Here is an 18,180-nt window from a genome sequence, read left to right as displayed (position 1 = left end):
ATAAGAGTCGCGAGAGAACTAACAGTCCGCGAATCGAAAAACAATAAATGGAGCTATCGGTCTCGAGTGAGTTAAAATCATACATCTAAAACAGTTTCAAATATCTCAATGTCACATTCATTTAATTTTAAAATAATTAATAAATCACGCGAACCATACGTGTCATGTTAAAACATATGTGTCATGCCATGCTTAAACAAAATTTATTCCACATGCAGCGGGATGATTACTTGGTGAGAACTCTAATCCCAACTCTAAAATCTCGATTATTTCAACACTTATGTCTCAACTAACCTCAACTCTATCATCTCAAACCTCTCATTCCAATAGATCGGCCAGAGAGCAAAGCTCGACCGGGGACCTTACCTCCGGTCCGGTCACTTAACTCTCGGCCTTAGCCTTTTGGCTCTCTTATCCAATAAGGTGGCCGAGGAAGCAAAGCTCGACCAGGGACCTTACCTCCAAGGTCACAGTCACTTAAGTATCCAAATAAGAAATCTAATAGCCATTCGACTCTCTTAATCTAATAAGATCGCTCAGAGAGCAAAGCTCGACCGGGGACCTTACCTCCAGTCCGGTCACTTAAATATCCAAATAAGCCGAGCAATGCTCGACCAGGGACCTTTACTCCCAAGCAACCACACTCTACTAAGCCCGGAGAGCGATGCTCGGCAGGCGGTCCTAATCTTTCTTTCTCAAAATTTTTACCTCTTTACCTTTTTCTTATCTCTCTCATATTATATTGGACACTCATCCAACTCCATGTTCTGTTCTCTGGTCCCATCCCTCACCGAGTCATCATGCAATATTAAAATTGGTAATAAAGGAAAAACATATTTAAATAGTAACTAAAAGCATCATGCAAATGATAATAATAATAATTGAATGAAAAATTGAAATTGCAAATAAATATTCTCGGTAGCAAATCAAATTTTATGCATGACACGTGCGTAAACGATATATGACTTTAACTCACGGGAATTAGGGCGACCTCCTAGCTCGGCTTAGGTGTCTCGGTGAGCGAGCCAGACAGATCATCTAATCACGGAAAACAATTTATCAAAACGATGAAACAATTACAATAGATCCTAGGTCTAGATTCCTGGGACTGGTCTAAGAATCTCGACTGACCAGAACCTCCCCTACAACACGAACATTACCCCCCGTAAAAGCGGGTCCAGGACTGCCGGAAAACACTCCAAATACTTACAATTTCATCCTGCAGAATTTAAATTTGACCCCCAAACTTCTTTTTAGCCTATCAATTAAGCCCTTAACTAACTATTTAATTAAATTGGGCCAGCCCAAATACTTGAAAATACAATTACAAATACCCACTACCACGACATGACCGATTTATTTACTACGAAAATACCAAACTCACAAATTTCCATTAAAACCCCATAAAAATAAAATTATACTTTCAATCCTTATTCCAAAATAAATTTCCAATTTAGTCCTAACACACAATTAAATTAAATAATCAATTTTTCCAAAATTCTTTTATAAACACATCCTTTCTATTCATAATTTTTCCAATATATAATTTTACTTATATAAATATGCATTTGGAAAAATTTGAATAACCAAAATATAATCATTTAAATTAAACCCAATAATGAAATGCTGGCGCTAAAATTAACTTAAAAACTTAAATAAAATCATTATTAAATATATAAAAATCAAATACAGATTACAATTAATAAATAAATAAATGAGTCAATATAAATATAATATTATAAATTAATATTTAAGTTAATGTATCTGAAAAACGAATTAGTTTTAATTCAATTTATCTAATGTGGTATACTATTCTACCAATAATAGGTCCTGGATTATTTCACATATCATGACTTTCTATAATTTTATTGGTTGTACAGTCATTCTAATTTACATTCACAGGGCTCGATCTACGGCACCACCCAGAATAGATATATTAGTCAATTATCTACAGTTTTAATATTATTTAATTATTTAATATTTTTATAATCTTAATATAATACTAATCTTTTTGTCTTTTCTTTATATTGAAATAAAACTAATTGTATATATATTTTGATAAATATTTATAAAAAAATAATTTAATTATATTTAACCTTTTTTTTACTGTAATTCAAATAACTTAAATAAATTACTAAAAAATTTATCTGTTAAATATTTTCTTAGTGGAAGTCGAAATGGAAGAAGTACAGTATAAATAACACTGTAAGAGGAAGAAATATTCTCTCATGGAAAAAAGAAATTAATCAAGAAATTATCCGATTTTATATATATACTGATTAAAGAAGCAAACATTTGACAGTGAGATAAAACATATCAGGACCGTCCCTTTTGCATAGCATCCCAGTCTCCTGTCCATGATCTAAATCCAACCCTACATCACTCAATTAAAAAAAAAATTATGTTTTTCTTTTTCTTGACAATTTGATCAAGAGCACCACCATCACATGATCTTACTACAAAACCATGATCATCTTTGAAGCTCCATCATGCGAGCAAAGTCCTCAAAACATACAAACCCATCTCCGTTTTTATCCACTCCAGCAATCATGCGCCGGCAGTCATCTAACGTGCACCTCTCATCACCAATGGCCTTATAGACACCCATTAGCTCTTCCGCCGTTATCTTTCCGTCGTGATCCGTGTCAAAGAACTCGAAAGCCACCCTGAGCTCATCATCTCCGGCCGGCTCACAAGCCGGGCCGCCGATCCGACTCATTAAGGCCTCCACGCTTATACACCCATCACCGTCACGATCTACTTCACTCAACATAGTGGCTACCTCCTCTTCAGCTCCGAGGCGAATCAAAAGAGATTCCAACTGGGTTCTGGACACGATTCCGTCGTTGTCATTATCCATCAGCTTAAAAGCCTGAACGAGCTCGGAGAAAAAGTCCGACGAGACATCGGACCAGTCACCCGATAAATCAGGGAGAACACTGGGAGGGGTGCCGAGATTATCAGCACTCCTTTTTTGATGAAAACCCGATGAAGATGAGTCAGAGGAAGAAGAAGAGCTGTAGGATAAAGGGTCGGATCTGATGGATCGACCCTTTTTCGAACGAAAGAGACGTTTTGGACTGATGGCCTTGATTAATTGTTTCATGGCGTCGGAATACTTAGGAACAATATCAAGAAGAAGAAAATGAACAAAGAAGGGATTGAAGGAATAGAGAAGATGGGTTTGCTTAAATGGAGAATGGCAAGTGTATTACTTTCTGCCATTGAGTAATTTCCAGGAAGCTTCCTTTCAAACAACAATTTCCTTTCTTTTTTGGTATTTATATATGCGCTGTCTGTGGATATTTGAAAAGGTTGAACTTGTGAAGTGGTTTGGTTATGGTTTAGGGTTTGGTTTGGTTTAGGGTTTGGGTTTGGTTTGATTTAATTGCATAAAATATCAGATCATGACTTACCCATTTTCCTTCCACAATAAATTTATTTGGATTTTTTTTTTGTTATATTCAAATATTTATCAAATAATATAATGCTTTAACTTTATAGTAACATGAGATAAGTTTAAGAGTGATACTAATATATTTATTTTTTCAAATTTATTGCATTAAATCAAATATTTATTAGTTTTATTTTAGGAACGAACATACTATGAAAGTCATTTTTAATAGTGTTCTCGCAACATGTAACTTTTTGCATTATTTTTATTATGGTAGCTATAGAAGTTCTATTAAAATAAGAATTGGCATGTATTTTTAATTTTTGTGTACTATAAAATATAAAATATAATATGGTTTACTTTTTAAATGTAATTTAAATGATAAAAGTGTTTATTTTATTTAAAGTGAAAAGTTTAGAGTTCGAATATTCTTTTCGATACTAAATGAATCTTTACTTTTATAATAAATATAAAAACATCACTTTCCATTATTGTATATTTCTATAAATATATATAATATGATATTAAACTGAAAATAATATAAGAAAATAAATTGAAGGTGAGTCTTACCAATATAAAGTACAAACAGTAAAAATAAAGTGCAACTCTAAATGCAAAAATTACCACCTTTTATTTTTTTAAAGAAATTATTTTATCTTCTCAAAAAAAACATTTATGATATGGTGATATTTATTATATTTATAGGTAAGTAAAACAATTAACTTTGCTAAATATTTTTATTTAATTTTTTGACCATTTGAAATAAAAGAAATATCTTCTATAATTAAGTAAAAAAAAAATCAAGAATTGAAAAATTGTACTGATTGATTAAAAAATAAAAAAGAATAATTCCATTAGAGTAATATTTATTATAAAAGTATCGTATGCCTTACCTTTTTGTTCAAATGATTCTTAAATATTTATTACTAATTAAGCACTCTTTCTAAATAGATATGGTCATGGATTAAGAAATGCGATGGTTACGGCAAGAAGCAGAAGGACTCATTTAATACTTTAAGACAGAATATTTTAATATTTAAATTTTAATTATTTAATTATTTTATTTTTATCATCTCTTAAATATTTATAATTTTCGATTTAATTTAACTAATATTTAAATTCTACTTTTTGTTAATATTACAATACTTAACATCCAATATACGTAAATATATTAAATGAAATTGTTTATTAGCAAGTATTTAAATCATGCATAATATAAATTATAATATTTATTATATTATATTAAGAATAAAGTGCTCAAATAATTTAATGATTAAGATTTAAGTGTTTAAATATGTATTTACATATAGTATAAAAATAAATATATATTATATATTAAAAATAAAAATCTATACTTTTTCTTTTATTAGGAATCTAAAAACTAAAACTTTATTATTATCTTTCTTTAAAAAAACCCTTATCATTATTTATGAGGGGTTAACACCATTTGGTGTTTAATTATTTTGCCTTTTCTTTTTCTTTAGCTTTATTTCACATTTTCTGTATTTTTGTTCTGTTTTTTGGTTTCTGTTTATTTTGTTTACAGGCAAGAGCAAATATATGAAAGATTCTTTTCATATATATATATATATATATATATATATATATATATATATATATATATAATGAGGTATTTCTAATCATCATAGAACATTAATATTTATGTTGATCATGATTGTGGTAAAAATATATCTGAATCATAATTTAATAGGTTTTACGTAATTGTTTTCTTTGAATTTTTATCATTTTTTTCTTATCTAATAAGTCTTGCATATAAAAGTGTTGATAACTATTCTCTCTGAATTCTTAGAAAACATTTTTACTTTTAATACTCTATGATCATAGTGAAATTACCACATTCAAAGGCCTCATTTCTAAGGCTTTAATAGGTTTTTAATTTTGATCACATTTTTTCTTGTCTTTTTTGTTAGAAGTTATTAATTTTATTTTCTAAATTTCGCAGTGATGAATTAAAAAGGCATATTTTATCATTTTTTTTTGCTATATAAAATTGCTAATGTTTTTCTTTCTTTTTTGTAGCTTAATACTATAGTGAGTGGACACTAACTTTTAATAAATTTTTATGAATATTTAAAAACCAACTTTTACTTTCTTTTTAATAAATCTTTTAATATATTTGGTTGAAATTTATTAAAGAATCTATTTTATTTAAAAAGAATATATGAGAAAAAAATAAAATAGAAATAATAAATTGAAGAAGATATTTTGGTGTTATGGAATGCATTGATAAATTAATGTGGAGTTTATTTTCAAATTCTACTTATTTTATAGAATTTAATTTAACTATAACCAATTCCATATAGTTTTGAATATGTAGAATTTTCAATTAACTTCCATTTCATTAAAACTACATAAAATTTTTGAATTTGCAAATGAATTTCATAAATTTGATGGATTTCAATTAAATATAAGCGGTGAGAATTTTTATAATACACCAAAAAGGGATACCCAGAGCTAGGGGTGAGCACGGATCGGTCCAATTCGGTTATTTATAAATCACCAGTATCATACCAAACCTCGGTTATTTTAAAATTGAAAGTACCAGTATCGTACCAAACATAAAAGGATCCAATACCGTATTGTACCAATTTTACGGTTCAATACAGTTCGGTTCGGTACTATTTTCGGTTCTAAAAAATTTAAAAAATACAACTTTAATCAAATACATTTAGAGAAAATATGATTACCAACCTAAAAAAAGTAGCATAAAAATCTGAATTAAAATTACAATCACATTCTTGAACAACCTGTTTCGCAATTACAATCACATTCTTGAACAACCTGTTTCGCAATTCAGTCACTTGTAAATACAATAATTCATTCAATATTCAAATACAAATCATTAAAATATATATTACTGCTAGCATAAAAATATTTTACAGATGACAATCATTAAAATAAATAAATTTACAAACTTTATGTAGCACTAAAATAAATGTCCAAAATTAGCAAAGGAATGTTATTACCTCCCCTCAAAATTAGCACTCCACATTTATTCTTGGCATAAGGGACTCGCCAATTTCAAGATCTTGAATAATTTCTACAATAAAAGTAAAAGATTACGTCAATAAGACTTAACAGCATCAACAATAAACAATTATATGTAAGAAGTAAAGAAATGTTATCTGACTCTATGCTTTCAATATCCTCTATTGATTCTTCTAGTTGGATAGGTTTATTTGAACTTTTAAGCCAATCTTGACAACAAGTGAGGACCTCTGCTGTTGTAGGAAGTAAAGAACTTCTATATTGTTAAAAGATGTTTTGACAATTTTTTTCTCAAGTTTTGTTTGATCATTTTCAAAAAAAAAAAATTAAATTTATAAATATAATTTAATATTTTTTTATATTTTAATATTAATTTATAATATTTTAAAAGTTAATAAATTAATTATTTCTAAATTTTTAATTTTTAAGTTTTATTAGTATAATAATATAAAAATTATTTTTATAATATTTATTTCTTAATTTTAAAATTTATATAAATTAATACTTTTAGTATAATTAATATTATTATTCTTAAAATAAAAATATTATATAATTAAAAATTAATTTATTAATAAATATAGTGTAAATAATATTATATTTATATAATAATATCTTTTATAAATCTTACTCATTTATATAACTTTTTATTAAATTAAGTAATTTTTAATTAACTTGTCAAAGATTTCTAGATAGTAAATAAATTTTAATCTAGTATTATAGTATGTATACTAGATTACTAGTATCAATATACTATGTGACATATTAATATATAACTTATATTTTTTATAGAGTATAAAGTATATTATAATATTATAGTTATTTTTAATATGTATTATTTTTGTATTTCGATAGCAATTGCTTGAATTATATAAATGATAAATATAAAATAATTTTTTATAGAGTATATGTATTATTTTTTAATATATGTATTATTTATATAATATAAATAATTATTTATAAATATATGTAAAAAATTCGGTTCTACGGTCCACGATTTTTACTAAAGAACTAGTACCATACCGTAATAGTAAAAAAATTTGGATCGGTTCAATTCGGTTATAAAAACTTTCGGTTTTTTTCGGTTCTGGTACTTTTCGATACAGTTATTCGGTTCGGGTAGGAATCACCGAGATCCATGCTCAGCCCTACCCAGAGCAAACAAAAATAAAACAAACCATAATACAAAAACTTTGTCCAGTTGAGACCATATTCACCACAGCCAGACTTTGACCCAACAACATCCTCCACCAAGAAAGATGTCATAGTAGCAGGAAGCGCATCCAGAACCACCACATCTTTATCATGGCTTAAAGCCATATTAGCTAAAAAAATCGGTACATTGCTTCCTTGTAGATGTATAATACGTCACCTAGTTCCCATTCTTCGGAACTTTGATGATGAGTGAAAACAAGATTTGAATGCACAACCTCACAAACCTCATTATTTGAAATAAGCTACTTTGCAACATCCAGGGAATTAATCTCCACATTCACTTTCCAAAAACCTTTCTCCCAAGCTAACTTTAAACCTTGAATGACAGGCCAAAGCTTTGCTTCCAGAGTTGAACAAACAAAAATATTGATGGTAAAACCACATAGCCAGATCCTGTTAGAGTTTCTAATCAAGCTACATTCCCCAGTAACGTGCGAGGCACCTTTACTTGCCCCATCTTGTATTAAGAGAGTCACAATCGGCATTAAGAGACCCACCATACACACCACCAACTGCAATGACGACCTATTGCAATCTCATACCCATGAAAGGCAATAGCAACCTTGTTTGCATAGTCGTGTAGCCACCTAACCTTCAAAACTAAAGGCTTTGAAACATCCCAAAAGACATACTCATTTCTCCACACCTAGAGCCATCATAAAGCATTAAAGAAAAAGGCACTCTACAAAAAACATCAGGGGTAGTAACTCTACCTGGAAAGTTTCTCAAAGCAACTCATGGAGATTCAAAGATTTGTGGAGCTGATATTCTTGATGAGATAGAAGCACTCGCCAAACTAACTCAGCTCGGGGACAATCATGAAATAAATGGATATGGTCCTCCACCAAATTACCATAGCTTTTACAATACACATCCGTAATAAAACCCTGCTTTCATCTTTCTAGGTTACATTGGTTTCTCATGACAAACTAAATAACAATTGACTGAAAAATACTCTTATGTTTATTCCATATATCTCAAGGTATTTATACAAGATACCTAGACCTATTTAAGGTAGTCAACTATATAGGAATAATTATAGGAAAGGTAAGTCAACTATATAGAAATAATTATAAGAAGGGTAAGTAAACTATATAGGAATAATTACAGGAAATAAATAGAGAAATTTTACAACTATAATTCCTAAATAGGTATACAACTATATATGCTAAGTCTCCATCTCAAGTTGGTGCATAGATATCACACATGCCCAACTTGGATAATGATGCATAAAATGAGCCTTTAATACCAATGCTGAGTCATCATATTGTCGGCCGGTGATCTGATGATCTCTTAATGTAAGGAACATCTATCATACCAGAATCTAGGTTATCCTTGATATAATTCCTATCAACTTCAATGTGCTTAGTTCGATCATGTTGAACCGGATTGTTAGCTATCTCAATAGCTGCAGTATTATCACAATAAAGTATCATAGGTTTCTTTGGACCAAACCCAAGTTCTTTTAAGAGAATTTTTAACCAAGCAAGCTCGTGGTTGCATGATAAAAGCGTGCTTTCCACGCCATGATGACACCACCACGTCATCATTTTCTCAGACAGGATTTCTCCAACGGCCAGAGACGCATGGCACGGTAGACTTCATCAATTTAAGAGCCATCAAAGTCGAGTCCGTATAATCCATAATATCCAAGTGCCCATGTTTGAGAACATAATACCTTTACGGAGAGGACTTGGGATAAGCCAAAAATTTGATCTGCTACTACTTTGCATTCATGGCATCGGACGACAACACTCGACCTTGATAATATCGATAAATCGGCCTAGTGTGAGTTAGATAAATCAACTTTCCCATTAGTCTCGATATCTCCTCTTGTTAGTCGGAACACGGTTTGAGGGATAGATAGATAGACCATGATTCACCTCAATAGGAGTATTAAGTGATCAGGCTTACGTAATTCACCGCACGCATTATCACTAAAAGATCTAAAATATACTTCCGTTGGGAGAGAAAAAGTCCTTGCTTGGACCGAGTTACTTCAACACCTAAGAAGTATTTTAGAACCCCCAAGTCCTTCATCTCAAACTCCTTGGCCAAGTAGCTTCGAAGTTTCTCTATCTCACTAGCATTACTACCTGTAACAATCATGTCATCAACATAAACAATAAGCAAGGTAATATCATCATGCTCCCTCTTATAAGACAGAGTATGATCTGCCAAAGCTTGCTTAAAACCATACTCCTTCATTGAGTAGCTCAACTTGCCAAACCATGCCCTTGGCGATTGTTTCAACCCATACAATGCCTTTTTCAGCTTGCACACCTTACCTCCTCCTAGTGTAAATCCCGGAGGAGGATCCATATACACCTCCTCTATCAAATCACCATGGAAAAAAGCATTTTTTACATCAAACTGGCGTAAAGGCCAATCTAGATTAGCTGCAAGAGATAGAATGACTCGAACGGTGTTCATCTTAGCCACAGGAGCAAAAGTCTCTTGATAGTCAATCCCATAGGTTTGAGTGTAACATTTGGCCACCAGTCTAGCCTTGTACCTTTCAACTGTCCCATCTGACCTGTATTTCACTGTAAACACCCACTTACATCTTACTGTCTTCTTTTTCTATGGCAACTCAACCATCTCCTAAGTAGAATTTTTTTGAAGAGCCTTCATTTCCTCTTCCATAGCAACCTTCCACTTAGGATCTCCAAGGGCTTCCTGAAAATGACTAGGAATGAACCGAAGAATAGCGAAAGCTAGAAGCGAGGCGATGATAAGAGATAAAATCAGAAATAGGATAAGTGACATTAAAAGATGACTTGGAAAAACCCAACCTATCAGGTTCTCTATGTTCACGAGGGGGATATCTCCTACCATGATCGTGATCCATAACTTGTGGATTCAAAATAGCATTTTCTAATGTTACAGGACTAGAATCTTTCTCTAAAGTTGAAGTTGTAGGAGAGGGAACACATACCTCAGGGTTAATAGTAGAAGAGTCATCTGATGGCATGGTAGTATCATTAAGAGGGGCACTAGAGTCAGGAGAAGGCATAACAGTGGCATTATGCTTTCTTCTTGTATAACCATTTTGGTATAACCTAGCTGGTCTTTCATCCTTTTTCTCCTTAAATTCAGACTCAAACTCAACAGAACAAGTATTATCTAAAGATTCATTATTCTCCATAATAGCTGAATTCTCTCCCTTACTCGACATCCACAACTTCTTCTCTTCTAACCATAACCGATTCTCTTTCTTACTACTAATCTCCCCCTGAAGAGGAATCATAGATACATCCTAAAAAAAATAAGATACTTGTTCACAAAACTGAACATCCATGGAAATATAATATTTACTTGTAGGAGGATGAAAACATTTATAGCCTTTTTGAGAATTAGAGTAACCAAGAAAAACACATTTAAGAGCACGTGGATCAAGCTTATCCCTATATATAGAGTGTACATGAACATAACATACACAACCAAAAACTTTAGGATAAATATTTAGAGCAGAAGGAATAGAGTGAAATTGTGATAACATCCTTAAAGGGGTTTGAAAATTAATGATACGAGCAGGCATTCGATTAATAAGAAAGACAACAGTCATGATAGCCTCAACCCAAAAACGTTTAGGAACATGCATAGTAAAGCTTAAAGCCCGAGCAACCTCAAGGATATGACAATTCTTACGCTCTGCTACACCATTTTGTTGTGGTGTGTAGGCACAAGTTGTTTGGTGTAGGATGCCATGTTCTAGGAAAAAATTGGTAAGAGACTGATTTACAAACTCATGACCATTATCAGAATGAAAAACTTGGACCTGAGTATGAAACTGTGTGACAATCATTTTGTAAAATTGAGGAATCACCTGTATAACATCACTTTTAGATTTCATCAAATATACACAGCTCACTCTAGTGCAGTCATCAATAAAAGACAAAGTATTTATGGCCTGAGGCAGATGGAATAGAAAAAGGACCCCACACATTAGTATAAACACATGAAAAAGGAATATAACTCTTATTGAAATTGGTTTTGAAAGGAACACGATGGTTTTTAGCATAAATGTATTGTTCACATCTTAGACTAGAGATAGCAACATTGTGAAACAATTTAGGAAATAAATGCTCTAAATAAGGAAAAGATGGATGCCCCAAATGGCAATGCCATAAAAGAATCTTCTCTCTATCAAACGACTCTCTCTCTACTTGAAAACCATGGCTAGGTTTAGATTTAAATTCCGTAGCCCCCTCTAAGTAATAAAGACCTCCTCTTTCCTTACCAATGCCAATCGTCATCTTCATACGTTTGTCCTGAAAGACACAATGAGTAGAATCAAATATTGCAGAACAATTAAGACTTTTGGAAATCTTACTAATGGAAAGAAGATTATTAGAAAGATTAGGGGCAAGTAAGACAGATGACATTGAGAATGTAGGAGAAATTGAGACATTTCCAACTCCTGTAATTGGCATAGAAGTCCCATTAGCAACCTGTACAGACTTAACAGGTGAAGATATTAGAGAGGAAAGTATAAAAGAATTACTAGTCATATGGTCAGTAGCGCCTGAATCAATAATCCAAGTGTTAGAAGCAGTAGAAACATATGTCAGACTAGAATTACCTTGTTGAGGAGACACTTGAGAGACATGAGAAGCAGAAGGTGGAGAAGTGTCAGGAACAACAATCTGAGTATATTTCTTATTTTTCTTCTCAGCTTGTTTAAGTTTATACCACTAAGGATAGCCATGCTTCTTCCAACAAACATCTAAAATATGCCTGGTACTATTGCAATGAGTGCGAGCGGTAGAATTCACAGAACGAAAGAGTCACCGAGAGGTGCTCTTTGGATCATTAGAAGCCTCGAATGATTTTCTGTTCCCATGGTGACTTGTCTCGCACTAAAGAGTAGGCTTCTTCCAAGCTTGGTAAAGGGGAGGTAGCCAAAACACGACTGCTAACTTGATCCAAACTGTGATCAAGACCTGCAAGAAACATATAGATGCGATCCTCTATAATACGCTTCCTTTGTTTTTCAATATCAGCAGCACATGTCATGTCATTGGGCCTACGATAATCAAGCTCCACGAAAATTGAATTTAACTCATTGAAATATTCTGGGAGAGGTCGACCACCCTGGCGCAATTGAAATGACCTCTTCATCAGTTCATATACTTGGGAAGAGTCAAAAACATTAAGATAGCTCCTCTTAGCCGCATCCCAAACTTCTTTAGATGTCCCACACTGAACAAAGTGCAGCATCAGATTATCAGTCATGGAATTAATAAGCCAAGACTTGACAAGGGCATCTTCAGCTTCCCATTCATCATAGTCCGGATCATCTTCTGTAGGTGCAGCCTTTCTTCCAGTAATATAACCCTTCTTCTTCCTGCCAGCAATATGCATCTCTAAATTTTTTGACCAAACATGATAATTAGAACCATCCAATTTAATATGGATTGGAGAAGAGGTCTCATGAATGGTCACCGTCAAGAGTTTCTTACTATCAGGAATCTCTTTGTTGTTAGTTTTAGTAGACATTGCAGCTAGATGACGGCTAGAGTTTGAACAAAAGAAGGCAGTGAAATTTTTTTCTTTTGCTCTGATACCAAAATAACAATTGACTGAAAAACACTCTTATGTTTATTCCATATATCTCAAGGTATTTATACAAGATACCTAGACCTATTTAAGGTAGTCAACTATATAGGAATAATTACAGGAAAGGTAAGTCAACTATATAGAAATAATTACAGGAAAGGTAAGTCAACTATATAGGAATAATTACAGGAAATAAATAAAGAAATATTACAACTATAATTCCTAAATAGGTATACAGCTATATATGCTAAGTAAACTTAACATAACAACAATTTGACATGTTGAGGAACCTCAATCTCCCTAGATGCAACTCCACAACTTACTATTGTTGCAGCTTGAAACATTAATCATAGACTCATAAGTAGATTTGATGGAGAGATTTCCACGAGGCTCCAAACCCCAACACCACCCATCAACAACATCATCGTCTTGCCTTAAGATGAAAGCCAAAGGCTTATTAGCTACATCCATCGGGACCAAGTCATTCAGGGCATACCAATCCCAACCCACTCTATAACTCTAATAATCCAGTACTTTTTTATGCATATCAATTGGATTCACATTTCTTAAACCAACTTGATAAAGAAGGATCTTAAGTAGCTAAGGGTCCACTAAAAATTGGTAAGCACCCCATTTCAAACTCGTCTCTTAATGTCATTTTCAAAATATCTGCCTATTTAACAACTCCTTTCCATATCTCTGAAGCACTTTGCTTTGGCTTGAATTACTTGAGATCACATCAGATTTAACATATTTATTGCAGATAACTCGAGACCACAAGCTTTCCTCAATTATTAATCTCTAACCTAGCTTAGAGATTATAACAAGATCCATATTATGCAAATTCTAAATACTAAGACCTCTAAATCTCTTTAGCTTAATGAATGAGCCTACTTAACATTTGAGAAACAAGCCTCTTCTTGCTATTACCACCCCAAATGAATTGTCTAATCATCTTTTCTAGCTCACAACACACAAACATCGAGATAATGGATGTCAGTATGCTACAAAACGTGATGGTTGTTAACGCTGATTGGACAAGGGTTGTAGGACTAACCAAAGATAGACATTTTGCACTCCAACCATTGAGCATAGTTACCACCCTATTAATCAGATAACTATAGTGAGAAGTAGACACCCGACCTTACAAAGAAGGGACACCCATGTAGTTCTCCAATTTGCTAGTTAAAGGAATACCCAATAAAGTAGATAATTCATTGGCTAAATTCTCATCCACATTGGTAGACATATAAGACTTAGCATAATTTCCCCATTGGCTTGAAACTTTGCAAAACTGATCCAGACATCCTATAATCACTTTCGTTTTATCAGTGTCAGCTTTGACAAACAAAACCATATCATTTACAAACATCAAATGTGAAATCAGAGTTCCATTTCTAGAAAGGCAAATAGGCCTCCACTTGCTAAACCTTGCAACTCTGTAAATCAGTTGAGAAAGCCTTTTGATACATAATACAAATAAATAAGAGGATATGGCATCACCTTGTCAAGTACCCCTAGAAGGTTTAAAAGCATATAGCTTGTTTCCATTCCATTGAATACATAAACAGGAGGATTCGACACAAGACATAATATTTCGAACCCACTCCAAGCCTAGACCAATATCCTCGAGAGTATTTTTAAGGATAGGCTAAGAAATTCTATCATAGGCCTTTTCCAAGTCAATCCACACAACCATAAAACCAATCCCCAATTTGTTTTACGCATTGAATGAATAATCTCTTGATAAATCACTATATAATCCATAATTTGCCTTCTTGGGACGAAACTGCTTTAATTGGAAACACTTATATCTGAAAGCAATTTCTTTAGATGATTACATAAGAGTTTCGTAATGATCTTATAGGAAAAATTTCACAAGCTTATTAGACACAACCAAGAGATATATTCTGGCACCTTTACCTTTGGAAGTAGAGTCAATAAATTATCATTTATTCCTTTAAAAAGAGTTCTCAAATTAAAAGAGTTGAAAACAAACTCATAAACAAACTTCCTTACAAACCACCGTAGTCTTTGATAAAAGCCCGCTTGCAAATCGTCCGGACCCGAGGCCTTGAAAGGAGCCATTTCGAAGAGGGCCTCTTTAACTTCTACTTCAGACATAGGACTTTCAAGGACTCGATGCTGGAAATCCGTCAATCTAAGGAAAGCACTCCGAGGAAGGATATTTGGATCACACCTATTATCCTTACTAAACATCTGACTAAAGAAATATTGAACCATATTTTTAATTCGACCTTCATCTTGAATACAAACCCCTGAATTGTGCTTCAATCTTCTCTGGATTTTTTGAACCAGAAAAGCTTTTCTTATAACAACGCCTAGTCAAGCTCTTTTTAGAGCTTCTTCTCAAGCTTACATAGATTATTTGAGAAAATACCCCTCAAATTGCGTTGAATACCATCAAATGGAGCCCATAGATGCCTTTTCCTTCTAAAAGTATCACCAAAACACTAGATTTCCAGTCCCTTAGGGTAGCTATCACATGTGTAGTATTATCAGGCAGATGACTGCGATCTTTCTAATTATTAGCAAAAAATTTATTGAACTCAAAATGAGTTTACCAAACTAATTAGAAATAGAAAGGGGGATTATGCAGAGAAGGGGTCACATGCACCAAAGAAATCAACAAAGGATTATTGATTCAATTGTTTTTAGGCAGGTGAGTAACAGTCTCAATATCAAAAAGCACCTACCATTTGGAGTTACACAACGCTCTATCTAGGCCAGCATGGAGGCCACACCCATTGCCTCTACCCCAAATGAATCAGCTCATTTTCAAAAATTCATTGACGAAAATCTCCAAACCTCATGCTGGAAAACACAGCTCTAGAATTAACTTCAGATTCTTCAAGTACATAATGATAATCACCAACACTAAGCCACGAACCTTAGGGATTAAGATTCTGAAACTTTAAATCATTCCATAAAAGCTTCTTCAAGCTCGAATTCGGGCTGCTATAGTCTATAGAGAAAAACCAAAGGCGTGAGAAAGCTTTATGCACCCTTACAAGAACAAACTCGGGACAAGTAAAACAAATATTCAACTGAACTGTATCTTGCCAAAGCACCCAAATCCCTCCATTAAGACCAACTGCCTCTACTTGGATCTAGTTGTCAAAACCAAACTATGACAAATCTGATTAGCATGCCCACTACTAACCTTTGTTTCAAGCAAACCCAAAACTTCAAGTTTATGAGTTGCAATAAATCTTAAAGGGTACGAACAAAATCTCTTAAAGTCGCCACCTTGGCAATTCCAAACTGTAATATCCATAAAATAAAAAGTTAAATGGAAAAACAAAGAACCCAAATAGAACAGACAATGCAGAAATCAAAGGTTCTTGCCTCCTTTAACTCCTAAAAACTCACCATCCATGTTGGCATAGTCATCCTCTTCCTCAAATTGAGTTGTCCTTATCTCTGTCAATATCTTCCTCACGAAGTTACAAGTCCTTCTCGAGACTGGAGGATCATCTGGTAAAATAGACGGGGGATGACCATGGTGCTCACAAATAACATAACTCCCCGGTCTGATGCCTTTCTGTATTACCAGCTTATCAATTTCATGGTTAACAACATGGATTGTCACTTAAAAAGACTTTTTTGAACCCTTAACCACTGTATGTTCATGTTCTGCTATGATTCAAGATTTTCTTCTATTTAACTTGAAATTTTGGGATAGAATCAGATTCCCTATCAATTTCAATCATCGACTTTTCTTTTCTTTTACCTTTCATTGCAGTTTGAGCTTGCGCCTTACTCCTCTACCCCTTGCCAACCCATGATCTAGCAGGGTTTTTTGAGTCTTTCACCACTCATTTTCCTCTAACTCAAGCCCACTTACACCTTATTACTCACACAAGCCAATTTCTAGCCCAACCCATTAGCCTCCTTCATTTCTTAACTAGCACAGCAAAACTAGAACTATTCGCCCAAAATTGATTGGTCAACTTGCTTTTATTTCCCTCTTTGGAAATAATTTCATGCACACCAACATGGGAAGTACGTAAAATCTCATTCTGATTTCTAGCTCTTTTAGTACGTCTAATAGCCAACATCCAAGGCCCAAATTCGTCCATAACTTCAGGTCTTACAAAAGATTCAATTTTTCTTCTCTAACTTTCATCTTCTCCATTCAGCTTACCATCATTACCTCTATTGTTATCCTCTTTGGAAACTTCTTTATTGGGACAGGCATCACACTAGTGATCACAATCAAAGTGAATGCCTTCATACTCGATATGTCAGATTATTTTTCTTAACTTGAACTTCAAAAGAAGAGGTTTTCTAATGTCCACCTCAACACAAATGCGAGCAAACCTACCCCTTAAAACCAAACTAGTAGCATTATCAATTTTGACAAGGTGTCCAAATTTTTCTCCAACTTTCATTAAGAAATCTCTATAATAGTATTCCACTGGCAACAAGGCAACCTAACCCAAACTAGAAGTTGTTCTACAGTATCTTGAGTGGTATCAAAGTTTGGGTACCATCTCCTCACTGTAAGATAATGGTCTACCACCATCCATGGCCCTTCAAACAAAGCAAAGTCATAATCATTTTTGAAAGATAATTTAGCAATGTAAAAGTCATTGTCCAGAGCCACCAGATCAATAGATCCTTTTGCTTTCCATAACTCTTTGACTATTCGAAATAAATAATTGTGCCCTATACTCCTACCAAGAAGTTTGATGATTAGGGTTTGTTTCCATGATTTTCTCATTCTGATATTTTCATCTCTAGATAAAAGAATGGTTGGGCAATCATCCTCTTCTTCCTCCGCACACAAATTCTCCTCCTCATCAGAGAGTAAATTGTCATCACTCAAAGAAACTTTAGGCTCATCACGATCTAATAGGATTTCTTTGAAAGATAGTCCCAACACATCGTTCATATGCACATCCGGGGCTTCTTTATCATGCATGGCTACCTCCATCACCACACTATTAATGTTCACATTCCTTCCTTCATTCCCTAAA

At 33.2% G+C, this 18,180-nt stretch overlaps 1 protein-coding gene and 1 long non-coding RNA gene across 2 annotated transcripts; both read right to left on the bottom strand.

Moving 5' to 3' along the window:
* Window positions 1-2,242: 2,242 nt before the first annotated feature.
* On the bottom strand, window positions 2,243-3,261 carry LOC8261004 (probable calcium-binding protein CML35). Its single transcript, XM_002534355.4, has one exon. It carries the CDS (start codon window positions 3,104-3,106, stop codon window positions 2,471-2,473), a length of 636 nt encoding a protein of 211 aa, XP_002534401.1. The 5' UTR covers window positions 3,107-3,261; the 3' UTR covers window positions 2,243-2,470.
* An 11,853-nt stretch (window positions 3,262-15,114) lies between these two features.
* LOC125371315 lies at window positions 15,115-17,016 on the bottom strand. The gene is made up of 2 exons (XR_007217614.1): window positions 16,571-17,016; window positions 15,115-16,462 (listed from the first exon to the last, which is right to left on the bottom strand). It is a non-coding gene; the product is annotated as an uncharacterized LOC125371315 (long non-coding RNA).
* Between the last annotated feature and the right edge of the window lie 1,164 nt (window positions 17,017-18,180).

This window comes from Ricinus communis, chromosome 10, assembly GCF_019578655.1.
Source record: "Ricinus communis isolate WT05 ecotype wild-type chromosome 10, ASM1957865v1, whole genome shotgun sequence".
Lineage (NCBI taxonomy): Eukaryota > Viridiplantae > Streptophyta > Magnoliopsida > Malpighiales > Euphorbiaceae > Ricinus > Ricinus communis.
The sequence above is the reverse complement of the archived record's forward strand: the minus strand, read 5'-3'. Positions and strand labels throughout refer to the sequence as shown.